Genomic DNA, 26,899 nt, shown 5'->3' on the forward strand with positions numbered 1-26,899 from the left:
CAGGCTTTCTCCTTTCAGGATTTTCTCCTTCACACCCAGCATGGGCCACTGGGGAGGTAATAGTGTTTCTATTTCCCAGACAAACCACACCAATCATACTTTCCCTTAAAGCCATCTTCACGGGGAGGCAACTGGCTCCCAGAGAGGTGATTCATTTGGCAGTATTGAAGGGGGCAAAAATTGTTACTGCTGGGACTTCAGCTTCTCAGCTTGGACTTCCCATCCTTAGCTAAAGTGTTTTCACTTGAGGAGGGAGTATCCCTATCACACAACCCACTCTATTCTGTTTGTGTGAGGAAATGGTTAACAAACATGACCCGTGATTTCTCCTGAGGGAAGAAGTGACCTGTTTCTCTGGCCATAAGACAGACTCTTGGGGCCCTGGCCCCTTAGCTCAGTGGTAGAGCGTTGGCCAGCATGTGGATGTCCTGAGTGCGATCCTCAGTCAGGGCACACAGCAGAAGTGACCATTTGCTTCTCCATCCCTCCCCCTCATCTCTCTTCCCCTCCTACAGCCATACCTCAATTGGTTTGAGTGCACCAGACCTGGGCACTGAGGATGGTTTCGTGGAGCCTCCACTTCAGGTGCTAGGAATGGGTAGGTTGTGAGGGACCTATGCTGTGCCAAATGGGCAGAGCATAGGTCCCAGGCAGGGGTTGCCAGGTGAATCCTGGTTGGGTGCATGCAGGAGTTTGGCTCTCCATTTTCCCTCCTCTCACTTGGAAAAGAAGAAAAGAAAAAAAAAGACTCTTGGACTCATTCTTCTGGTGGAGAGGCTAGTGGAATCAGCTGCCATTGCTCACACTGCGCTCATCACTGTTTCCTAAGCTGTCAGTGTACAGTCTTGGCAAAAGCAGAGTCTTCTCCACGTTCAGTTTAATGCAATGGTTAGCCAAGTTTCTCTGTAAAGGGTCAAATAGCAAATATTTTAGGCTTTGTGGGCTAGACAATCTCTGTTATAAGGACTCAGATCTGCCCTTGTAGCCCAAATGGAACCATAGATAGATAATATGCAAGTGAATGGGCATGCCAGTATGTCAATAAAACTTTATTTTTAAAAACAAGTGGGCCAAACTTGGTCCACAGGAGGGCCATAGTTTGCCAACCAACCCCTGGTCTAACGTAATCAAAGCACGGGCACAGCTGAATAAGAATGGGAATGATAACCTTTCCCATAACTTATGAAGAGCTTATTTCTCATAAGAGGGACTGGGAGAAGACTTAAAATCAGTTTGGAAACTTTAGGGAAAGTAGAGTGGGAAAAGGGAAGTAGAGTGGAAAAAGCTCTTTTTAAAACCTCAAGTAGCCTCTTTTTACCCTGACCAGTGTTGTTGTTTTTTAAGGTTTTATTTATTCATTATAGAGAGGGGGGAGAGAGAGAGAGAGGGAGAAAGGAGGAGGAGCAGAAAGCATCAACTCCCATATGTGCCTTGACCAGGCAAGCCCAGGGTTTTGAACCGGCAACTTCAGCTGTTTCCAGGTTACCCTGACCAGTTTTTTAGGAGCCACTCACTAGTTTGGGGGCCAGCAGAGAGACACAGAGCTCACTTGATAGCCACAGATTGCAGAATGTTCAGAATCATTCTAGCTCCTGAAGAAGAGACCTTTCTGAGCCTCTAGGACAGGGGTCCCCAAACCTTTTACACAGGGGGCTAGTTCACTGTCCCTCAGACCGTTGGAGGGCCGGACTATAAAAAAACTATGAACAAATCCCTATGCACACTGCACATATCTTATTTTAAAGTAAAAAAACAAAATGGGAACAAATACAATATTTAAAATAAAGAACAAGTAAATTTAAATCAACAAACTGACCAGTATTTCAATGGGAACTATGGGCCTGCTTTTAGCTAATGAGATGGTCAATGTCTGGTTTCATATTTGTCACTGCTAGCCGTAACAAGTGATATGACGTGCTTCTGGAGCTGGAGCCGTGACGCGTGCGTCCTGTGTCACCAGAAGTAGTACTGTACGTGAGTGACGCTGCGCTTTGCTGACCTCTCACTGACCACCAGTGAAAGAGGTGCCCCTTCCGGAAGTGCGGCAGGGGCCAGATAAATGGCCTCAGGGGGCCGCATGTGGCCCACAGGCCATAGTTTGGGGACCCTTGCCCTAGGATTTCCAGAGACAACAGAAGAAACAGGGGGTGCTATACAGAGGGGCTTATGAAGGTGACTTCTAATGGCCAGATGTAAACAGGATCCTGGACCTTCCCATCTGGGGTGAATGCACTTGTCATGAGGAATATATGTCCATTCTGTAAATTTGAAAAAGGAATTTAATAATGAAATATTTAGTTTAAAACTAGAGCTCTCAACACTCTTCCAGGGAAAGATAGAGGAGAATGGTAACCAGATAGGTAAATCCCCTCCACTTGGTTGGGAGAGAACGTGAGAAGTGGCTGATCTCAGTTCATGGCCATTTTTCTAGTTCACAGATCATGCATATTGATTACAGTTTCGTAAAATTACTCTGAATATAGAGCAATAATTTCTGAACTGTGTTTTCTGAAATACTAGTGTCATAATTATTGCATGAGAGATTTCAGGGAAATTGAAGACTGAATTGGCATTGACAGGAAACTTGTATATCTATCTGTTCCAAGGTAATGCTGCTTTGCTAGGTTATGCTTGGTTTTTAAAAAAAAAGTCATCGTGTTGGGCTCTCTCTCACTCTTCCCCAACCCCCTCTCTCAAGTCAATGGAAAAAAAATTTTTTTAAGTTATATGGTTGGAAGAAAAGGTACATTTTTAAATAGTCTTAAACAGATTTTTCAGAGCCAAGAATAGACCAACAACTCGAGCCAATGCAGATAAAAGAGTTATTCAATAGTCTAACAGTAGTTCTCAAAACTTGAGGGTACAGGCGCTGGCCAGTTGGCTTAGTGGTAGAGCATCAGCCCAGTGTGTGGAAATCCAGGGTTCGATTCCGGGTCAGGGCACACAGGAGAAGCACCCATCTGCTTCTCCGCCCTTCCCCCTCTCCTTCCTCTTTATCTCTCTCTTCCTCTCCCACAGTCAAGGCTCCATTTGAGCAAAGTTGGCCCCGGGCACTGAGGATGGCTCCATGGCCTCCACCTCAGATGCTAGAATGGCTCCAGCCGAAATGGAGAAATGCCCCAGATGGGCAGAGCATTGCCTCCTGGTGAGCATGCCTGGTGGATCCCAGTTGGGCGCATAAGGGAGTCTGTCTGACTGCCTCCCCGCTTCTAACTTTTGAAAAATATTTAAAAGAAAAAAAACAAATCCAAAAAACAACAACAAAAAAAAAACTTGAGCGTACTTTAGATTCACCCACAGTACTTGTCAAAACCCAGGCTGGTTGGCCCCATCCCCAGAGTATCTCATTAAGTAGATCAGGGTGGGACTTGAGAATTTGCATTTCTAACAAGTTCCCAGGTGATGCTGCTGCTGCTGATGGTCCAGGGACCTCACTTTGAGACCCACTGCCCTACACTTAGCCCAGTGCCTGACAGATATGAAACTCCTTATACAGTAACATTCCATCTGCTTGAGCGTTAGTTACCACATTTTGGAAATCTATTGGATGGGTTTTCACCATGTGTGAGGATTAATCACACCATGTGTGTTGGATAATCCAGCATCAAAGTCAGTCTTTATTTGGGGAAGGTTTCTTTCTTTGAGACAGTCTTCCTCCAGAGCAGCTGCAGGTGTTATTAGCGATGGAGCACTCTCATTGCGCTCCTGCATGTAGCAGGTTCCAGGATTTATTTTTTAAAGGTGGTTCGTGATCCTCCTGTGCAAAGGTGAAGAGGCCAGTTAATAAAACAATAAATATTTCCTCACAGGGAGACATGGTACTTCAAAACTAGGAATAATATTCAAAATTAACTTAACAGGGGGCCATAGTTCTTCAGAAAAAAGATCAGCTTGAACAATTATGATGTGACATATTTGGGGATTAAAAAAATACAAATACAGGTTCTGAAAGGACTGCTTTAGCAAATGTATATTAGGAAAACAAGGAGAGCCTAGACGACTAGAATGTGGATGTGAGTCAGCCACATGATGATATTATAGACAGAAGGCAACAAATATATCCTAAGATCTGTCACGTAAGGGCTGGAACACGGTGCCTTTCAACCTCAGGTCAGTCACAGGCATGTACTGAATTTTCATTAGCATCTCTGAAAAGTAATGTGGATAACTTAGGAAGATTTCATGGGATATTAACATATATCTCTAGAAATACATTTAAAAAGCAGAAAGCCTGACCTGTGGTGGCGCAATGGATAAAGCGTCAACCTGGAAATGCTGAGGTTGCTGGTTTGAAACCCCGGGCTTGCCTGGTCAAGGCACATATGGGAGTTGATGCTTCCAGCTTCTCCCCCCCTTCTCTCTCTCTGTCTCTCCCTCTCCTCTCTAAAAATGAATAAATTAAAAAATTTAAAAAAATTTAAAAAAGCAGAAAGGCCAGAAAGAAATTTGAGTTGTTAAGTTTGGAAAAAAATGAAAATAACTCCATTCTACCTTTAAATAAATGAGAGTTTTCTGCCTCTGGTCTTTCTTTGCAGAGGTTAACTAAGCAAGAGGTAATATATTTTTTTAAAATATATGTGATTTTAATTAACTGTGAGGAAAATCTTCTTTACAACAAAATGATAAAACACTGGATGTATGTCAGTTTGGGCCTTGGAAATCTGCAAGAAGCTAATAGCAGTTATCCATTTTAAGTGTGTGTAGAATTTCACAGAGCTCTTCCATGTGGCCCTGGAGCAAATTTGAAGGAAAGAATTGCCATATTATTGAAATAGCTCAAATGTTCATCAATGGAAATTGAATAACATGATATATTCACACAGGGGAATACAGCAATCAAATGATGAATTATAATAACATACAACAATATAGATAAATCTTATAACATAATATTAAGTGAAAAAAGTCTATACACAGTATGATATTCTTTCATAAAGTTTATAACAACTAAAAATTGTTAATATATTTTTAAGATACAATATAACCATATAAAAGAAAAATAAGAGATGACTACAGTGAAAATGACTGACAGTATGAAGGGTAGGCAAGAATATGGATCTGTGGAAATTCACACATACTGCTTATGGGAAGAGAAATTAGTTACAACCATTTAAAATATGTTTTGGCAGTATCTACTAAAGCTAAATGCACAAACTCTACAACTCAGCAATTCCACTTCTAAGTATAAACTCAACATATATTCAACGAAAGACATATTCAAAAAATATTCATAGCAGCACTATTCATTAAAATCCCAGAGTGTTCATTAATAGAGTTAATGGATAGATAATGTGTGATATAATCATATACAAATACTATACAACAGTGAGAAAAAACAAGCACAACAACATAGATGAACATAATGTTGGACAAAAGAAGTCAGGAACAAAAGAGTATATAATTCATAATTCCATGTATATAAAGTTCAAAAACACAGAGAACTGATTTGTGATGGCAACGGTCAGGCTACTGGCTACCTCAGGTGAGTGTCATGACTGAGAGGAGGCATGAGTGCGGCCCCTGTGGTTCTGATAGTTTTTTAATCTGGATGCCAGTTACATGAATGTGTTTATATTGTGAAAATTTACTTATCACACATCTGATATCTTATACTTTAATTAAAAGTTTATTTCAAGAGAGAAAGAAAGAAGTGAGATAGAAAAAAGAAGGTAAAAATAAGAAAAACAAAAAGGATGGAAGATATATAGAAGGAGCCAGCATATTTTTCAAAATATATTTCAAAGAATATATAGTATGACTAGATGGCAAAATATTAGTCAATCTTTTTGCAATGCTTTTCCTTTGTATGTAATGTTTATGTCTATTTATATAACGATCTTTTGAAATAACATTTAACGGTAACATTTTTTTTTACTTAAAAAGCAATACATGTTTATTTTTTCATTTCAAAAAACAAAATAAGGAAGAAATTCAGTATTCCATTTCTGAGACCTAACCACTCTTACATCCTGATGTGTATCCTCTTAGTCCTAATTATGATTTTAAAAAGTCTTAAATCAGGGGAGGAGGGTGTGGAGCAGGGGTCCCCAAACTACGGCCCGGGAGCCACATGCGGCCCCCTGAGGCCATTTATCCGGCCCCTGCCGCACTTCCAAATGGGGCACCTCTTTCATTGGTGGTCAGTGAGAGGAGCATAGTTCCCATTGAAATACTGGTCAGTTTGTTGATTTAAATTTACTTGTTCTTTATTTTAAATATTGTATTTGTTCCCGTTTTGTTTTTTTACTTTAAAATAAGATATGTGCAGTGTGCATAGGGATTTGTTCATAGTTTTTTTTATAGTCCGGCCCTCCAATGGTTTGAAGGACAGTGAACTGGCCCCCTGTGTAAAAAGTTTGGGGGCCCCTGGTGTGGAGGAAAGCAAAAAGTGATGAACATGCGGGTTAGGATGATGGTTTCTGGTGGGAGAGGCAGGAGAACAGGATGCAAGAGGGGGAATGTACAGGTAGAGTACTACTGATGTTCTTTGTTTCAGATGGTAGATTCTCAAGTATTAATTTATTTTAAAAAATAATTATTATATATCAATTATTTTAAATTTGAAAATATCTCTAAAATGCTAAAGAATCAATGAAGAATAAATTTAAGTAACAAAAAGAACTCAGTGAGGTAACCGGTTATACAAAATCAATAGCTTTCATAGACATAAGCAATAACCAGCTAGAGGACATAATAGTAAAGAAAACCCTATTTTATTTTATAATAGTAAGAAAAATGATTAAATACTTAGGAATAAATTTGACACAAATATGCAAAACCTATAAGAGGAAACGCTGCCGAAAGACACAAAATTAGTATCGAACAAAAGGAAAAGCATCGCTGTTTTCGAATAGGACATCTCAACATCTTAAAGATGTCAATGTAAGAAAATCTCAATAAAAATATCTCCACACTCCTTTTCATGGAGCTAGTCAAGTTGAGGCTAAAGTTCATGAGGAAAAACAAACATGCAGGATTAGCCAGGAACACACAAAGAAATAAAAACTACAAAGGTGAACTAGTCCTACCAGGTACTAAACCATACTGTAAGCCTCCATAATTAAAACGGGGTGCTACTTCCACAAGCCTAGACATACAGATCAGCAGAGTAGAAGAGAAAGTCCCAAATCAGATCTAAATAAATTTGTAAATAATAAAGGTGACATCTTAAATTGCAGAAGCAAAGACAGGCTTTTTAAAGAAATGTTGCTGGAACAACTAGACAGCCACTTGGAAAAAAGAAAAAATTAGACCCATATCTCACACTGTACACAAAAATAAACTCTGTACTAATCAGGAAACTAAATGTAAAACAAATTAGAGATAAAATAATTTAATAAATTGAACTAGAAGAAAAACATGATGAATTCCTCTATAAACTCAAAGTAGGGAAAAGCTTTCTAACACTGACTCAAAATCCAAAGGCAATAAAAAAAGGAATTTATTAATTTAACTACATAAAAATTGTTTTTAATTGCATGGAAAAATAAAGACAAAGAACTGCCAGATTAGAAGAAAACTTTTGTAGCATATATCACATATTAAGGGCTAATATCCATAGTACATAAGGAACTCTTAAAATGTGAGGAGAAAAGGAGCAAAACTCTGATAGAAAAATTGGAAAAGAGAAGAACAGGAAATAAATAAATATATACATAAATGAAAATAACAGTAAAGAAATAAATGTGGACCAGGCATGGATCAATGATGGGGATCAACCAAGGAGTTTGATTAATTCAGTTTTGTGTATCTGAGGTCCAGTTAAAACTATAAGAATTTCCATAATAGGTTTTATATTATAATTGAAATTAAGTTTAGTCTTCTGGAGACCTAAAATGATATTATTAAGACACACAAGGGTGCACTGACAAATCAGAAAAAAAGAGAAAGAAAATGGCTTCTTATCCATTGTTAAACCTCACTCAAATTTTTCAATGAGTTCCTAATTCCAACTCCTACACATGAGAAGCTTGGCCACCATGATGCAAATGTTGGTGTTAGAAGGTTTCAGTGTGAACCAGATAAACTTTCCAGTGGCCTCTACCTCTGAAGTTCTCTTTTTCAGATTGATTACCTGGTGTCCCAGATCAGTCTGCTTAAATCTACCCACTCAGTTAATGAGGCAAAGAATGGCTTTCTCAAACACCTTCCTCCTAGTTACATAGAAAGTTATCCCTGGGGGAGACATTTACTGTCCTCAGAAAAACTCCAGATTTATGAATTTGTTTGTCTCTGTGTTTTCACAGTATCATTATTTATGAAAATGAAAGCTTTCATAGGGTGAGGAAATTGGGGTGAAATAAGAGCAGGAAGAAATGGAATACCATGAGAAATATTAAAATGCAAAAATGCACACTTGTGGCTTCTGTCTTAGCTAGAACTGGGCGACGGATTTGGCTTGCAGCTTCTTAATGTTCAGAGCAGAGAAGGAAACAGGAAACAGAAGATTCATAATGCCTATAAAATGATCTGGGCCAAAAAGCCCAGTATTTCCGTTAGAGCAGAAATACATCCCAGTGGTATGCTGGAGCGAGCAGGCTTCTACTGACAAAAGTTAAATATCAAGGATTTTTGCAAGGTGGTTGTTAAACCATGGTAGTTGGGAATCCTCCGTGGTGGGAGTATTAAGCAAACACTACAAACCAAGGTGCTTTTTCCTTAAATTTTGTTTGTTTTGTTTTCAAAGAGCTGGTTTACTAGCACACCATTGCATGTTCCATTGGTCATTGTAGGGGACACTATACAAGGCCAGATTTGCTGCAAGTAAGAGGGAGAAAGGCTTGGTGTGCAAGCTTGTGGGGTGTCGCAGAAACATCCCTCGAGAGAAGAGAAAGGGAATATATGCCGAAGACCAGAGGATGACTGGAGTTCACATTAGCGTTCACCTACACACCTCAGTCCTTCATTCTTTCCAATACCACCCCGTAGAATTGTATACCTGAGCTTATAAAAAATGCTATGCCCAGTGAGGGTCAGATCTATCTCCCCACCTAAAACAGTATCCAAAGAAACTGGAAGAGGCTCAGGTGAAGGATTTTATGCTTTCCACTAGGTCATGACTCCCCAAGCCTATGTTCACAGCATTGGGACAAGTGTCCTTTGGCGGGCAGGGGGTGAAAGCGTTTGATGCCAAAATAAATTTGTGAATGAGCCTGTCACAGTTAAGCAGTTGTCTTCACGCAGGACTTCTCAGAGCCTTTAGGAGGCGAATGTGCCCTGTGGCAGAGAGTGCACACCCATTCCCAAATTTATTTTGCCCTGGAACACTTTGTGGGGGGCACGTTCTGGGACACCAAACTGAAAATAAACCACGCAGGGCTCCTTGGCGACTCGAAAGCGATATCAGGACATTATTCCACAGAAATGTTTCTTGTCAGACTTGAAGCTCTGGTATTTTTCTTTATAATAACGTGACTTGCATGTCTTTGCTTCTCACCTGAAGCGTTTCGTTAAGCCTGCGGGTGTCCACACGTCCATCAGTAGAGCTTATTTAAGGAAAACGTTTCAGGACAGCGTATTTCTTACCTCGTGGCCTGAGTCACCAGGAGCTCACTCAGTCCTGCCATGGAACACAGGCATTGGCCACATCAAAGCCCCAAAGCCACCATACATTTCAGCTCACAAAATTCTGGAGCAGAGAATGCACATTTCATCATTCTCTAACCTTGAATCTTACCCCCACCCCTCAAATCCCATTTTATTTCTTTTCTCCTTTTTCCATCTTTCTCCTTAAGATAGCCTCATAGACTCCTAAAATGGTTTATTGTGTGTTCACACTGCACACATGCTTTCATTCATTTAATCATTTAGGGAGCCCCTCCACGCTCCAGGGCACAAATGAGACAGAGCTGGCTCTGTCCTCAAGGAGCTCAGAGTACAACATTCACGAGTGTTTGTTTCCTCTCCTACTCATCTACTTTATTTGTTTTGTCTCGGCTGTTTCTCCCCACTTTGCTGGGTGCCCCATGCTCCGCCCCACCCTGGTTCATCCTTTCTCCTCCCTTCCACGACAGCTTTTTCCAATGACTAACAGGAACCCAGCTCAGCTGGTTTTTATCACGCTCCTGTCCTTGCATTTTTCCAACTCAATTAAGCCATTACCGAGGCTAAATGAGGCATGGACTCTCCGAAAGTCACACCTGTTGTCAGGGAGATGGAGACTAAGGACCTGTGCCGCTGGCAGTGGACGGCAAGCAGGGCCAGAGGGAGGTAGTGGAGTATGATCGGCATGTTGTGTCCCCACAGTGCTGAAAGAGGGCCCTCATTTTAAACAAGAAATCCCAGCCTGACCTGTGGTGGCGCAGTGGATAAAGCGTCGACCTGGAAATGCTGAGGTCACCGGTTTGAAACCCTGGGCTTGCCTGGTCAAGGCACATATGGGAGTTGATGCTTCCAGCTCCTCCCCCCTGTCTCTCTCTCTCTCTCCTCTCTCTCTCTCCCTCTCTCTCTCCTCACTAAAATGAATGAAAAAAAAATCCCTTGCTTTAGTACAGAGGAATGAAATTGGACACAGAACCGGAGATGGTCACATTGGTGATGACAGGTAAAATGTCCCTAATTCTTTGGCAAATGTGCAGCAGGTGTGCATTAAAACTCCTATTGTGGATGTGTGCTCAGCCAGAGGTAAAACATGTTATAACCAGAGCCCAGTACACAGATTATTGGTCGAACTTTCTCAGGGTTTTCCCTGTCTACCCCCATTAACACACAATGCAATATAAAGATTATGTATTGGAGAATTGTACACCTGAAATCTGTATAATGTTATTAAACACTGTCACCCCAATAAATTCAATAAAAATCGTATTCTTTGTGATGAGTGTGACAAAGGAGGGCAAAGATTACAGTACAGTCAACCAGAGACAAATCAGTGTACTCTCCCTACGAAGATAAAGTACCTCTATTACAAGTAAATCTTGGTTTCACCCTGGCCAGATAGCTCAGTTAGTCAGAGCATTGTCTTGAAGCATAGAGGTTGCCGGTTCACTCCCCGTTCAGGGCATATGCAGGAACAGAATATATGTTCCTGTCTCTCCCTCTCTCTCTGTTCCTCTCACTAAAATCAATAACCATTTTTTTTTTAATCTTGATTTCATAATCACCTTTTTTTCTAGGCAACCTAGGATTTTTATTTCTGCAGTCTAGGAATTATGAAATTATAGCTTTTGAGCTTGCCATGCCTCTAATTTATTGAGTGGTTTTATGTTCTGAAAGTCCATGTCTCTGTTTTCTCTAGTTGAAATGTGGTTAAAACCATTTTTCTCTAGAATTACACAATTTCCAGAAATTTTAAAGCCCAGGTGGTTTTGCTTTGATGAAAATTTAAATGTTGCAGTGTTGACTCTACCCTCGCCTTGTTATCCTCTGTTAATTTGTCCTCAGTTCTTAAACTTAGATGAGTCATCCAATTTGTTGGACAAGTGCTAAGCAGATATTTTTTGAGCATCCATTCAGTATCAGGTTCCTTGTTCGATGCTGGAGATGCAACTGGGATTATGGTGAACCTTCATGCTTATGGGGTGACCCCTTCCCTATTCTGTCTTAGAAGTGCTCAGCCAGCTCCTAGATTTTCCTGGTCATGCTTCATTCATTCATTCATTCATTCATTCACCAAATAGCTGTGGAGCATCTATTAAGTTCCAGGCATGTGCTTGATGCCAGCCTACAGTGATGAGCAAAAGAGAGAGGCCTTCCCTCAGGAAGGTTCCAGTCCCCACTTGAATTAGTTCTCTCTCCTGGCAGCCACTGGAAAGAATGTCACTCTTCCCTCTGTGTTCCCCAACCCTTAGTTCATGCCTCTTCCTAGCGTATGCTTCACTGTAAATATAATACATCTTTCTGTCACCTTTTAAGCCATGAGCACCTTGAAGATAACAATCTCAATTTTTTTCCCCTGAGTACCTTACACTTCCTGGTATCTAGCACATACAAGAGTTCCAAAAAAAATTTTAATGAATAAATAATTGTATGAATTTACAAATTCATGAACCTATGGAACCATAGTCTGCCCTGACCTTACGTCCCATGTCTCTTAGATGAGGACCCCAATGATCAATTACCTGTCAGTACTGGAACACTCATCATGATTTCAAGGACCTTTTAAACATAAAACCAGCTGGTCCATGGGTCATTTATTTTTCCAAATGTACCTGCCATTGAGATAAAGAACAAATAAATCTTTGGCTTGTGTTTACAATACCCCTTTTTGCAGAAAGGCAAATATGATTATATATGATTTAAATGAAATTAACTTATAGTAAGGAGAACAAATGAGTTTATTTGTGACTCTTGGATAGATACGGTTAATACAGCTGCAGTGAGAGAAAATATAGGAGTGGCTTAAACAAGCTAGAAGCATTCTTTTCTGTCATGTAAAAGTCCAGGAACAGCCTGCTCTGGAGGTTCTATTCCATGAGACCCTTACCTCATGCCACCATCATCCCCTAATCTAGGGCTCATGATTCAAGATGGGTTCCAGCTGTCATATCCACCTCCATGCAGCAGAAAGAAGGAAAGGGGGTGAGGAAACAAATGACAAAGGCCAATTCTCTCTTAAGCAAAGTTTCCTGGAAGCTGCCACTTCAACCTACATTGCATTGGCCAAAAGTTAGTCCTACAACCACACATAATTGTAAAAGAAGTCAAGGAAAGTAGTTTTTTTATTTTGAATAACTATCCATTCAGCTAGAAACTATTTTACTGTGGCACAAAAGGAGTATAGATATGAGGGATACAATTAGAAGTCTGCCACAGCCTGACCAGGTGGTGGTGCAGTGGATAGAGCGTCAGACTGGGATGCGGAAGGACCCAGGTTCGAGACCCCGAGGTCGCCAGCTTGAGCGCGGGCTCATCTGGCTTGAGCAAAGAGCTCACCAGCTTGGACCCAAGGTCGCTGGCTCCAGCAGGGGGTTACTCGGTCTGCTGAAGGCCACGGTCAAGGCACATGTGAGAAAGCAATCGAACAACTAAGAAGTCGCAACGCAACGAGAAACTGATGGTTGATGCTTCTCATCTCTCTCCGTTCCTGTCTGTCTGTCCCTGTCTATCTCTGCCTCTGTTAAAAAAATAAATAAATAAATAAATAAATAAATAAAAAAAAGAAGTCTGCCACAGATATTAAAACTGAAGTGTTAGTGACTATTCGGGAACTTTTACATTCTAACTATTACAGACTGAGGTGACAATAACTCCAATTGTTAATTGACTGTGTTACAATCACACTTGGTACTGCTCTGGTTGTTCATAACTAGGAGATGGGAGGACCAAGAAAGAAGAAAAAAGCTTTTGCAATAAGGAAGTTGGGGTGGGGTGATACAGCAACAAAGGAATGGAAGGGGCAAGGCAGAGTAAAAAGAGAGGGTAGAATTGACAAGACATAGTGATTGGATATTGGAGGAAAGGGAGAGGAAAGATCTAGAATTGTGCTCAGCTTTGAAAGCAAATTAGACCTTGGTAATTGGACTAAAAAGGGTAGTTTGGAGACTACATTAGGCTAGTGGAGTTAACTACTGCAAAATGACCCGAAATCTCTCCTTCATCTATCACTTCTTGCCATGAATTTTCTCTTGAATGGACTAATGAAGTTAATAAACTTCTCTAAGTAGTTAATCTTTGACAGGAAAAACTTAACAGTGACTTACCCTAGCCAGTTATAATGTTCCTTCTCCTAATTCAGTATCCTACATGGGACGCCTTAAATCTCTGAGTTCTTAAGGCATTCTTAATTCAAGTACAGTATCAGAATTTCTCACTTGAGTAAGCTATTTAGAGAATCTATTCTCCCAGCTAGAAAGTAGAGTTGGTATTGCCCTTTTTACAGTTGTGAAGTTTAAAATACATCATTGAGGACAGAGACTTGACTTGGAGTAGTGAACACACAATACAATTACAAATGATCTGTTGTGGGATTGTGCACCTGAAACCTGTATAATTTTGTCAATCAGTTTCACCCCAATAAATTCAATAAAAAGGAATAAATAAATAAATAAATAAAATACCTTGAATGTCTAAAGGACCTGATCTCATGACTGGTTCAGTAAATGTTAGTTTCTGTCTCCTTTCAAAGTCCTTTTTTTATGCATCCATACAAACATTTATTCAGTAGTTACTATTTCACGTACTATGCTAAGTCCTGGGGAGAAAAGTTTAATTTAACCATTGAAAACAAAGTTACAATTCTTTTTTCACTTCCAGGTGTTGAGGTAAATTGTGATCCTCTACACAAGGGTGCCTACTCCTGGGCTGGGAGTTCCTGAGAGCAGAGAACATGCATGTGGCCTTACCACATGTACTTATTACGTGTATGACTAAATTTATGACCAAGGTCCAAGGAATGAAGCCAAAAAAATCTAAAAGCAGGACTGGAGTTAGAAAACTAGGATGGTCATGGATGTTCAGACATTACTGGAGTCAATTCAATAAATGTTGCGTGTCTTCTGGGGTACTCCTTCCATATGGGGCTCAGTGCCGCCTTCTAGAATGGCTATTAAAGCAGGTGAGGATCTTAAGAGGCAAGGGGCAGTATATGACAATGGTTAGGAACTTAGGCTCTGGAATCAGACATTTGTGCATATAATTATCATACAAGTATGATGAATCTTTCAAGAAGAGAACAGGTGGACCTACCTGGTCTGAGGGTTCAGGGAAGGTCTTCTTGAAGAGTCCTATAAGTTGCTTACTGCACACTTAAGGTGTTAGCATAGGTAGAAATCCAATCTGTGTCCCACTATCCAGACAGCAGGTTCACCTTGGCCCAAGACATATCTGCCTCGGAAGAGTTCTTTTCTCCCTTTACATGAAGGCCCCACAATTCACCAGGCCTTCCCCATCTGCTACCCTTTAGCCATGCCTCTGAAGTTATGGAGATCTGAAAGCAAAAAGATAAGCAGATGTTTTCCAGACAAAGTTTAGGCAAAAGGACAAATAAAGGGAATAGCATGTATGAGGTCTGGGGGGTTTAAGGAAGCCTGGTGTATTTGAGGATCTGAAGAAAGTTCACTATGGCTGGAGGGTAGAGTTCAAAGGAAGACTAGCAAGAGTGATGCTAGAAAGGTACTCATTATAGTTGGCATTTTCTGTGAGTTTATCAGTTATACTGAACTAATGGGTCTTCATGCATTATTTTTTTTGAGATCACAGAGGTTAAGTGGCTTGTCCAGAGTCATATATTAGAAATAGTGGAACTGTGATTCAAAGCTAGGTTTAACTCCAGAGCCTGTGCAGCAAACCACTTGTTCCATGACATCTGAAGCTTTGCAATGGTAGGTTACAAAGGGACAAAACTGGAGGAAGGAAAGCCATTTAGGAAATAGTTGCAGAAATCCAGATAAAGAATGTTGGTGGACTTAAGATGGCTTTGGAAATGGGAAGGAATGGATGGATTCCAGAGGGATTTAGGAAGTAGAATCTACAATACTTGGTGCTTGTTTGAATATGAAGGACAATGATGAGAAGAGGGAGGAGGCAAGGATAACTTCTTGTTTTGTGTCTTTGTGGATGGCATGTTATTTGCTGAGAAAGAAAATGGTGAAAGAGACAAGTTTGGGAGAAAGATGAGTTTAGAGTCTGTCGAGTTGGAAACACCTGTTGGGACATTCAAATGGAGACATCAGTTGATGTTTGGAAGCTTGAGTTTGAAACTCAGGAGAGGCTGGGATAGTTAGCTGACATCAACATGTAATTGTTAATTGACTTACAGAATGGATAATAAAGAACATAGAGTAAATGATCTAGAGTATAGAATGAGAAGAGCAGAGTTCTTAATATCATAGCCATGTTAAAGCAGAAGGACTTTTCCCTAGATCCAGCTGGTGAGCTTTGTAGAACATAACTTGACCCTTGGTTTATCTGCATCCTTTTCAAGAACTATTCTTCAAAGGTTTATGGAGTGTCATATTACAAATTGTAACCAGAGATCTGTGATGAGAAGGCACAAAAAAAGGGGGCTACCATAATAAATAAAAAATAAGTGGCCTTTTCTGACATTGTTGTTTGATTTCAAGTCAGATTGAAACTTAAACATTACTCATTCTATATTTTCTATACGAACATATGTGCTGAAAAAAGTATCATTTATATTATTATTATTATACAAGGAATTGCCCAGTCTATGCACTATTTACCCAGAATAAATAGATTTAAATCCATTGACAACATCCGTGGAGGCCTTAGCTTATCAATGGCCTCTTTAAAATGTATCCCACATGAGCAATTAAGTTTTCTGTATCTTACATGAAGTGCCATAAAAATGAGACTCTGAGCCATGCCTTCCGCACCTGCTACCCTTCATCCTCTCTAAATAGGATTCTGAGCTTCTTCTTTTGCAGTCACCATAACAAGATGGGATTTAGACTTAGTGGAATTCATTTTTGTCTCTCTTTTCTTTTAGAAAGCATCACAGACAGTCTCTACATGGCGTGGCTTCTAAGGACTCAAGGACCATCCGCTTTACTAGTCTGCAATGAGAAGGCAGAAATGGAAATGCAAATACCACAACTTCCATTCTATTATTAATCACTCTGTAGACATGTGCCCCCACTGCAGGGAGTGAACTGCACCAAGGGGGAAGTTTTTGGGGCCCCCAAACCATCAGCATTTCTTGTCTCTTGCCCTGGAGAAAAAGCAGAATCATGGCACTTTATAGCTGCTATTTGATCCTCTTGGCATTTACATGGTACACTTCTGCCTACGGGCCTGACCAGCGAGCCCAGAAGAAAGGGGACATTATCCTTGGGGGGCTCTTTCCTATTCATTTTGGGGTAGCAGCCAAAGATCAAGACCTAAAGTCAAGACCAGAGTCTGTGGAATGTATCAGGTAAGGGAGCCTAGTCAGAATCTCTTCGCTTCTGGGTGGTTGGAGAAAAGCTGCCCCAAACCCAAAACTATTTTTTTAAACTTGGTTCTCTCTTTTCAAAAAATGGTAATTAGTAATCATGCTGAAACTTTTTTTTCTTAAGTGAGAAGTAGGGAAGCAGAGAGACAGACTCCTGCATGCACCCCGACTGGGATCCACCCAGCAAGCCCCCTATGGGGCAATGCTCTGCCCACCTGCTGCTCCATTGCTCAGCAACCAAGCTATTTTAGCAACTGAAGCAAGGCCATGGAGCCATCCTCAGTGCCCAGGGCCAACTTGCTCCAACTGAGCTGTGGCTGTGGGCGAGAAAGAGAGAGATAGAGAAAGAGAAGGGAGAAGGGAGAAGGGAAGGGTAGAGAAGCAAATGATAGCTTCTCCTGTGTGCCCTGACCAGAAATCGAACCTAGGATATCCACATGCCAGGCCAATGCTTTACCACTGAGCTAGCCATGCAGAGCCTTGCTGAAACTTATTAAAGAGTTTTTTCCAAAAGTAAAATGTCATTGATACTGAATAGAAAAATCCACAGCCTGCCCGGTTGGTCACATGACAACTGAGTCATCATTGTTCACCTGGCAGCAATGTTGCTTAATGGACCACTAAGTAGGTACCTCAATGAAAATTTATTGTAAGTCTAGCAAACCTGAATAGTAATATCTTCCATTGACCTTAAGTGCCCCAATGGTCAGTAATAACTGAGTGTTGGCTGTACCACTCTTTTTTTTATTATTTAATTTATTGTGTTTACATAGATTCTAGTGTTGCCCCGATTGCATCCCCTCTCCCCCGTCCCACTCTTATTTTTTTAAAGGATTTTAGAGTTGAAGAAAATTTCCATGGTTGGCATGATCCACGCATTTTCAAAATAAAGCCCACGGCATTTCAAAACTATTTCTGTTAAAAAGTCTTTCTTCGAGAAAGCTAAAATCCCCATGCTAACAAAGATAGAGACACACAGAATCCATCTAATTCAACTGGACTCTCCTCAGTCATTTGAAGACAGCTAACATAGCCCCTTGAATCATTTCTTTTCCAAGCCAAATAGTCTCAGTTTCTAAACAATTACTTCATAACATGATTTCCAGACCCTCACCATTCTGGTTGCCTTCCATCTGATTTATAATGACTCTTTTAGAATATGGCACTTAAAAACTAGGCACATTCTCTCAAATAGGATTTGCAGAGTGCAGTAGGCTGTATATCACCTTTTTTAATCTGGATATCGGAGACCATTACTGTACCCCAAGTCTTGACCCATCTTCTAAGAGAGAATAGCACTTTCTTTTTGAGATTTACAACTTCCAAAAGTGATCCAGCACTTTTACTTGGTCTTCCTAGTAGCTGGAAAATGAAAACTAGGATTGTTCCAGCAAAACTGGATTTCTGTTTCTGTTCTGATGAAAGCTCACAAACTAGATAACATTTTCACATTTCTTTATGAATGCAGAGGAACTTTGTGCAGAATTTCACTGATCCTGATTATATCCTTCACATAACCCATGCAGACAAATATCTTCTTTTTTGTTGTTGTATCCTGCTGGGTGGAGTCATACATGTGTCACATGTATACCTAAGACCAAACAAGAAGCTAGACCTTAAAGAATATATATCTCAATTATATTAAACAAAGATTGCAAAATTAGTTTAGCAGTGTAGATGTTTCATATAATCAAAAATTCTATAATATCTCCCAATCACTCTGCAGGTTTTAAACAAATAAATAACAGAAACAAAAATAAAATGATTAAGAGAAAGCATCACATTAAAAGTTAGATCAAGACCTTTAGGACCCTAAACAATACAGTGGGGTAGAACAGATTGTATTTCTTACCTCCTATCATAGAGTTCAAGTAGTACAGCCCACGATGTGAAGAGAGAACCTGCACAGGCATTTTGGGCAATGCTACTCTGATTCAGCACAGTTATGGAGCCCTCACTCTGAGCCAAGTCTTCGGAGAGTAAAACTATGTCACTGACCCTATTTCTCTGTGTTAATTTGCTGATTTTTCTTTAAAACAATGTTCTTTGAAAAGCAATCCATGATCACTTTTTAAAAATAAAAAGTATAAATAAACCAAAAGTATACAATTTTAGAACTCATATTCTACCACCCAGAAATAATCACTGTCTATGAACAGCCTCCCTATGCATAATATTTATTTGTTGGATTGTTTACAAAGATGAGGTCACTCATTTCTCTTTCCCCTTTAACCTTCTGGACAGTTATGGTCTAAATTGGTGACTTTACAAATCTGAGGTTATTCTTGGGCTCCCACATGATGAAGTCCTAATCTACTTTTATTTTCCCTCGTTCTTTTTCTTTTTAAATCTTTATATTATTTAAGTACCTCACATCAGCTAATTCAAATTCTTTGCTGGATGCAGCAGATACCACTGATTCATTCTGTGACTAATAACAGTCTTCACTTTCATTGCTCCCTAACTCTGTGAGGCACCATGTTGAGAATTTTGCATAATTATCTCCTCACTTGTGTCTCAAAGAACACAATGTCATGAAACCAAAAAGATACAAGAGTCAGATTCCAATCCAGTTTTGTCTAGTCCTTACTCTAAGGTAAGTGACCAGAAAGCCTTCCATTTTCTTCTATTTATTCTTTCTTCCAGATACAATTTCCGGGGGTTTCGCTGGTTACAAGCAATGATATTTGCTATAGAGGAAATAAACAGCAGCCCGGCCCTTCTTCCTAACATGACACTGGGATACAGGATATTCGACACTTGCAACACCGTCTCGAAAGCCTTGGAGGCCACCCTGAGTTTTGTGGCCCAGAATAAAATTGATTCTTTGAACCTTGATGAGTTTTGCAACTGCTCACAGCACATCCCCTCTACGATTGCCGTGGTGGGGGCGACTGGCTCCGGCATCTCCACGGCGGTGGCGAACCTGCTGGGGCTCTTCTACATTCCCCAGGTACCTGGGCCTTCTCACCTGGGCCAGCGTGGGCGGGGGTCAGGAGAAACTCTGTATACACCTTTCACTTATTTATTTTTAGACTTTGCATAAAACATTTTCCCCACAAAGTGTTTAGTTCTTTGTTTTCCACTCCATTCCTTTAGCAAATGACCTTTCTTCTGCCTTTACTAAAAGGAATGTGATCATATGATGTAAATCCAGCCTTTCAAACCCCAAATATGTTCCTAATCCTAGTCCCTTAAACATCTCTGCCTCTCAACCATCTGGTTGAAAGTTTAACTCAAAGGGAAGCAAAGCATATTTCTCACAAAACAGGAACTTATTCACTGTGTTGCACATTCTAGAAATGGAAAATATTCTTTCATTCAAAAGCTATTTATAGAGTGTGTATGAAGAAGCAGTTACCATGTAGTAACTCAGCCTAGGTGAGGGGATGTCTGCATTTTCAGTGAATTACACATTCACTGAAACAAGTGCTTTGATAAACATTTGTTTAAAGTTGCATATTTGTCCACCAAAAAAAAGAAACAGCAAACTCTAAATGTTATTTTATAGCCTGGTTTCCCCCCTTTCACTCTATAGAGCAAACCTTTTTTCACGTTAATATATATATAGATCTATGACATCCTTTATACTAGTGAAAAATTGGAAACAACCTAAATGTCCGTGGATGGAAGAATCAACTCAATTACGATACATTCCTTATTATCAATTTTTAAATTAAATTATAAAACACGTTGAATAAATTAATTTTAAATTTATTTTTTATGTCTAATAATTAAAATTTATAAAGTACCTTTGATAAATTTACATTTCTATTTTGTGAGATCTTTGCTTGGTGATAACCATTATCCCTTTATGTACACGTGACAACTGAGAAAGTCTTGTCATCATTTCCCGAACCCTTACTTCAAGGAATTAAAGGTGTTTCCCATGGGGAAGCCCTGGCTCTGTAACTTTTGGGCTAAAATGATCTAACAAAGCCCACATCAGGGAATGTATTGGGCAAGATGCAAACTTGTAAATTTGGCATATTGTGCAGTGTTATTTTCAATACACAGTTAAAATAGACTGTTGTAATGTTAGCCCATGGCCCACCAGACAATAAGATGTAATCATTATCAAGAAAGAACATGAAAGGGAAGCTTTTAATCTTTATGGTTTGAATGAAAGATATTCACCTGAATTTGAATTTTAAGAATGCTGAGAAGACGATAATGATAATCAGTCAAATCAAGGTAAGTGTATCTACAGCAGTGGTTCTCTGCCGTGGTTGCACGTTGGAATCACTTGGAGAGTTTTAAAGAGACTGATGCCTGGGTCTTACTCCCCAGGGATCCTGGTTTCATTGCCATGAGATGCAGCTTGGGCATTAGGAGTTCTGAAGGCTCCCCAGGCAATTCTAACGTACAGCAGAGTTGGGAACCGCTGCCCTGCAGGGTAGGGTCGGAGGTATTTCTATGCCGTGTATGCCACCAAGTGGATGGAACTAGCAGACCAGTTAGACTTTCTAACCCTAAGTTGTGGTTAGAACCGTTTTCTGAATCATTCATGAAATTCTCCCCTTACAATTAAAAAAAAAATTTTTTTTGTATGTCTTAAGGGTTTTGGGGGGGAAGATGGGATACAAAGTGGTGTTTACCCCCAAACTGGACAAATGTTATGAATGCATTCTTTAGGAGAAACATACACCAGGAGATGTTTTTATTATTCATTTTTATCCCTTTAAAACTCTTTTCAACCCAGTTTAAAAAAAAAGTTAGAAGTAAGCAATAATGGATGGATTTACAAAATGCTCAAGTAGGTTTTTATTTGCAAAAACCTGATTCAGAAACCCATTGGTTGGGTCTGCAAACAGAGCTCTGTTACAAACTGTAACATCTCAACAAAGTATTTAATCTATCTACCTATCTCATTAACTCCCACAATGGAGCAAGAAGGGGCTTATTCTGATTAAAGGAAAAAAATGTCAATCTCATATTATCACTTCCAAGTTCAAAGCTCTCATTTTAAAAATATATGCTTGCCCTTTAGCAAGGTTGGCCCAGTTCTCCCACAGAACAATGCCTCTCATGTTTCTGATGTAGAAACTATTCACTGATAAGAAGAAACATATTGAAAAATTCATTTTAAAACACTAAACATAGAAAACTAATTGTTTCAATTGGTAATAAATATTGAAAAAGGCATTTCCCCCAAATTTCTTTAACTTTGTATTCTTAAGAAGTTTAAAAATTTCTCTAGGAAACTGGAGAACAAGTGATATTAAACACCACTCATTACCTAGAAGAAAATATATTAACTATAAAAAATGTTTTGTTCTTCAGAAGAAATGGTCCAATAACTTGGAACTTTCTAACTGGTGAGCCAGGACACACAGGAGTGCTATAGATGGGCCAAAACCTACCAAGATATTGATCCCCTCAAAGTTTGGGATGGCGGGGTGGGGCCAAGGGTGGTCAGAGCACCCCCCACCAGGTTGGTAAGAAGATTAACCCCATCTTCTATGTTTGCCAAAATGTGAGGGAAAAAAACAAAACTGGGAACCTCTGCATTAACAAATACTTGACATGACATTCAGATACTTCTTCAGGCAATGACCTTCTACCGTAAAAGGTAAGGCTTTCTTCCCTTGGTGGCCCACATCCGTGCTCAAATGTAGAACTGGCTACATCTAAGAAAGTGGAAACACAGCAAGGCAGACTCTCCAGGGTTCCTTTTCGGCCTCTCTAGGTTTTAGAGACCCACATCAAAAGCCTGTCCAGAGGCCTCAGCCATCAACTGAAATGAACAGAGGAAAGGGCTCTGGATGGTGACTGAACCCACTGAGAAGTCAGGAGAGGAAAAGATGTTTTTCTCACTGTTTTTAATGATGTAAATCATTGTTATCATGGTGCAGGGACATTGAGCTTAATAAATCTATGGCTAATTGAGTCTAAAAGAGAAACAATTCTTAGAAATGACTACAATGGAGGGAACTTTTAGCTGAAGTATTGTGGGGAGGGTGGAGAGGGGACTGGGGGAGGGAAAAGAGTGAAGAGCTGGAGACTGGCAACAGATGGGAAGAGAGAAACTAGGCAGACTAGGAAAGGGGAACCCCTTGGGGCTCTTCTGAAGAGACAGGTTTATAACCCAGAGAGAACCTGTACCTTCCAGAAATGAGTCATGGACAAAGTGTGGTCATCACGGTAAAGGACAAGCTAAAATGCTCAGATCAGAACCTAGATCCAACAGGCAGAAGATGTGTCCATAGGTATATTATAACCAACGAGGCAGTACAGAGGAGGTTAGGAGAAACTATAACAGTGCATAAACACTCACCCTGAAAGAATGAATAGATCCTGCTATTGTTGGGTTGATTTTATGGCCGTACCCATTTTTGAAAGCAGCATCGTGAACACCCACCCACTGGGAATTAGAATGCTCCCTGCTAGACTGAGAGGTGCTTGGATGCTCACACTGGAGAGGGACAGATTCTGGTTGTCCTCACCCTTTCATCACGTCTGCAGTGAACAACAGGTTTGATAAATTATAATAATAAGTGCTTAACAAAGCCACCTCCACAGAGCCTTGAGACTCACCCAGCACCTCACTCACCCATTTATTCTGTTTTCTGTATTCTTTCCAGGTCAGTTATGCCTCCTCCAGCCGACTCCTCAGCAATAAGAATCAGTTCAAGTCCTTCCTCCGTACCATCCCCAATGATGAACACCAGGCCACCGCCATGGCAGACATTATTGAGTATTTCCGCTGGAACTGGGTGGGCACAATTGCAGCTGATGATGACTATGGCCGGCCAGGGATTGAGAAGTTCCGAGAAGAAGCTGAGGAGAGGGACATCTGCATTGACTTCAGTGAACTCATCTCCCAGTACTCCGATGAGGAAGAGATCCAGCAGGTGGTAGAGGTGATCCATAACTCTACAGCCAAAGTCATCGTCGTCTTCTCCAGTGGCCCAGACCTGGAGCCCCTCATCAAGGAGATTGTCCGGCGCAATATCACGGGCAGGATCTGGCTGGCCAGTGAGGCCTGGGCCAGCTCTTCTCTGATTGCCATGCCAGAGTACTTCCATGTGGTTGGAGGCACCATTGGATTTGCTCTGAAGGCAGGGAAGATCCCAGGTTTCCGGGAATTCTTGCAGAAAGTCCATCCCAGGAAATCTGTCCACAATGGCTTTGCCAAGGAGTTTTGGGAAGAAACATTTGACTGCCACCTCCAAGAAGGTCCTAAAGGACCTTTACCCATGGACACCTTCCTGAGAGGTCAAGAAGAAGGTAGTGGCAGGATAAGCAACAGCTCCACTGCCTTCCGACCTCTCTGTACAGGGGATGAGAATATCAACAGTGTTGAGACCCCTTACATGGATTATACACACTTACGGATATCCTACAATGTCTACTTAGCCGTCTATTCCATTGCTCATGCCCTGCAAGATATATATACCTGCTTACCTGGGAGAGGGCTCTTCACCAATGGTTCCTGTGCTGATATCAAGAAGGTTGAGGCTTGGCAGGTACATCCTTCACTTACATAGCAGATTTCTGTGTAATAAAGCAGAGTTGGGCTAATCTAAGCAAGACAAGATAAAATAGTTACCTCAAAAAGAAAGATCTAAATAAGGTCACTAAATGTAGCTGTGGATTCAAATTGACTTTTCTTTTTTTTATTTCTTTTAAGATTTTATTTATTGATTTTACAGAGAAAGGAGGGGGAGGAGCAGGAAGCATCAACTCATAGTTGCTTCACTTTAGTTATTCATTGCTTGCTTGTCATATGTGCCTTGTCCAGGCAAGTCCAGGGCCTCGAACTGGCAACCTCAGCATTCCATTCCAGGTCGACACTCTATCCACTGTGCCACCACAGGCCAGGCAAATTGCCTTTCTAACATTTCAGCAAATGACTCCTGCACAATTGATAGTAATTTAATTTGATTATCTGTTTAAAGCCTTGGATCAGCTGTTCTTTAGCCTACTGGTTCAGAATATCTGGCCCCTAAAAGTTTTTTAATATCCTGGGACAGATTTAGTATTGAGTGGAGGATGTTTTTCTACTGCTTTAAGTTAAAGATACTGTTCCCTTGTGAGTTACAAGTATTTGCTGAGTATCTATTATGTTCCATATGATAACAGACATAAAACTAGTTTTACTGTGTTTAGTCACCACCCTTGCCATTATATTACACAAAATATAATGTGCTGGGCCACCTGACAGGACAATCAAGCTTAGGACACAAGCAAATCAAGAGCACAGAAAAAGTTTGCCTTAAAAGGATTTGATGTTGGATATATCAAAAAGAAATACTGAAATAATTACAATAGAAAATAATCAGAACTTAAGTGGAATTCCAACACTTATTTTATAATTTAGTCTTGTTTTGTATTTTATAATTACACAAAGGAAAGTCATCATAATCTTTTTATTTCATAGAACTTCTGAAGATAAAAGTCGGCCCTAACATATCTTACATAGCAATTCATGTCTTGCATATATGTATCTTGATTTTTTTTAAGTGTAAGTATAGTTGGTATATAATATTATAAATATATTAGTTTCAGGTATACAACAGAGTGATCTGACATTTGTATACCTTACAATGTGATCACTACACCAAGTCTAGTAATCATCTGTCACCATAAAAACTTATTGCAGTTTATTGACTACATTCCCTTTCATCCATTCACCCACTCTCCCTCTCCTCCGGCAACCATCAGTTTGATCTCTGTTTCAATGAGTCTGCTTTTGTTGTGTTTTCTTTGTGTCTTGGTTTGGGGGGTTTTTTTAGATTTTTTTTCAGATTCCACATATAAGTGAAGCCATGCTATATTTGTCTTTTTCTGTCTGACTCATTTCACTTAGCATAATACCCTCTAGGTTCACCCATGTTGTGGCAAATGGCAAGTTTAATTCTTTTTTATCACTGAGTAATATTCTATTGTATGTAATTATATACCACATCTTCCTTATTTGAAGAAAACAAAAACAGTAATTTGAAAAGATATATGCCCTTCTATACTCATTGTAGCATTACTTACAATAGCCAAGATATGAAAGCAACCTATGCATCCATTTATAGATGAATGTACCTTGATTTTTAAAAGAGATTGTGTTTTACACTCCTTTGTACTTTCCTCAGTTCCAGACTGACCGGGGGAGAGAGTGCATGGGGGGGCGAAGGCTGAATTTGAGTTGAATGACCCAGCCTCCAGCTTCAGCTCCAGCTCCCCATTTACTAGCTGCATCTCCTTAGGCAAGCTGCTGTCTAAGACTGTTTCTTCTTCTGTAAAATAGCCCTAATCTCTAGTCTACTTTCCACCCAAGGTTCTTTTGAAGATAAAGTGAGATGATGTATGTCAAACTAATTTGTAAAGTTTTAAGCTCTAATCAGATGGTGATTACTATAGTAGGGCTTTAATATACCTCTAATTAATTAATCAATCAGGCAAAAAAATAACTAAATAGTTTTGCACACAGAACCCAATCACCATAAATCCTTGGGAAAAGATACCAAGAGAAACAAAGAACATACAATCTGTGTCAGTTATTTTAGAGATGCTCAGAGAATAAGGGGTGACTGTCTAGGCTTGGCAGAATGACTGGAACATGCAAGTTCTTAGCTGTTCTTGTGTGGGGAAAATCTCACTCAGACATCATTATTGACTAAAGGTTCTAAACTGTGTGAAATCCTTAAAATTTCCTTCCTTGCCCTGCACTCAGCATCCCTCCCCTGTCTCCATCCCTGTCAAAGGAAGAGAAGCTCTAATGAAGGTCAAAGACCAAAAAGACTTCAGGAGCCATGATGCTAAGTTGTAGAGTTTTAAGAAGAAGGAATAAAGGGATAGTCTTTGAGCAAATACTATTGTCTTTTCTCTCTTCCATTGCATGTTCCCTGGAAAGAGGAACCCAGCTTTTGAAAGCCTACAGAACCAGGGTGGGGTTGAAGGGGAAAAGAGGCTTCCAATGGATAATTTGACAGTTCTGCTCTTCAGCGAATCTTCTTCCAGATAAAGAAATAAGACCCAGATGGTCAAGATCAAAGCTTGGACATATGAGAAAAAAGTAAAAAATCAGACTATAGTCAAGATAGGGACTTTTAGTTGCATACTAAAGAAAAC

General features: G+C 40.0%; 1 protein-coding gene across 2 annotated transcripts in view; it reads left to right on the top strand.

Annotated features, from left to right (window-relative positions):
• CASR (calcium sensing receptor) overlaps positions 1-26,899 on the top strand; it is a 103,231-nt gene that overhangs the window by 50,882 nt on the left and 25,450 nt on the right. For both annotated transcript variants that reach the window (XM_066241467.1, XM_066241466.1), the window contains exons 2-4: positions 16,388-16,813; positions 19,478-19,784; positions 23,416-24,300. In XM_066241467.1, the coding sequence (XP_066097564.1) occupies positions 16,629-16,813; positions 19,478-19,784; positions 23,416-24,300 (1,377 nt within the window). In that variant the 5' untranslated portion in view covers positions 16,388-16,628. The remainder of the gene's footprint in view (positions 1-16,387; positions 16,814-19,477; positions 19,785-23,415; positions 24,301-26,899) is intronic.

This window comes from Saccopteryx bilineata, chromosome 8 (assembly GCF_036850765.1).
Source record: "Saccopteryx bilineata isolate mSacBil1 chromosome 8, mSacBil1_pri_phased_curated, whole genome shotgun sequence".
NCBI classification, from domain to species: Eukaryota; Metazoa; Chordata; class Mammalia; order Chiroptera; family Emballonuridae; genus Saccopteryx; species Saccopteryx bilineata.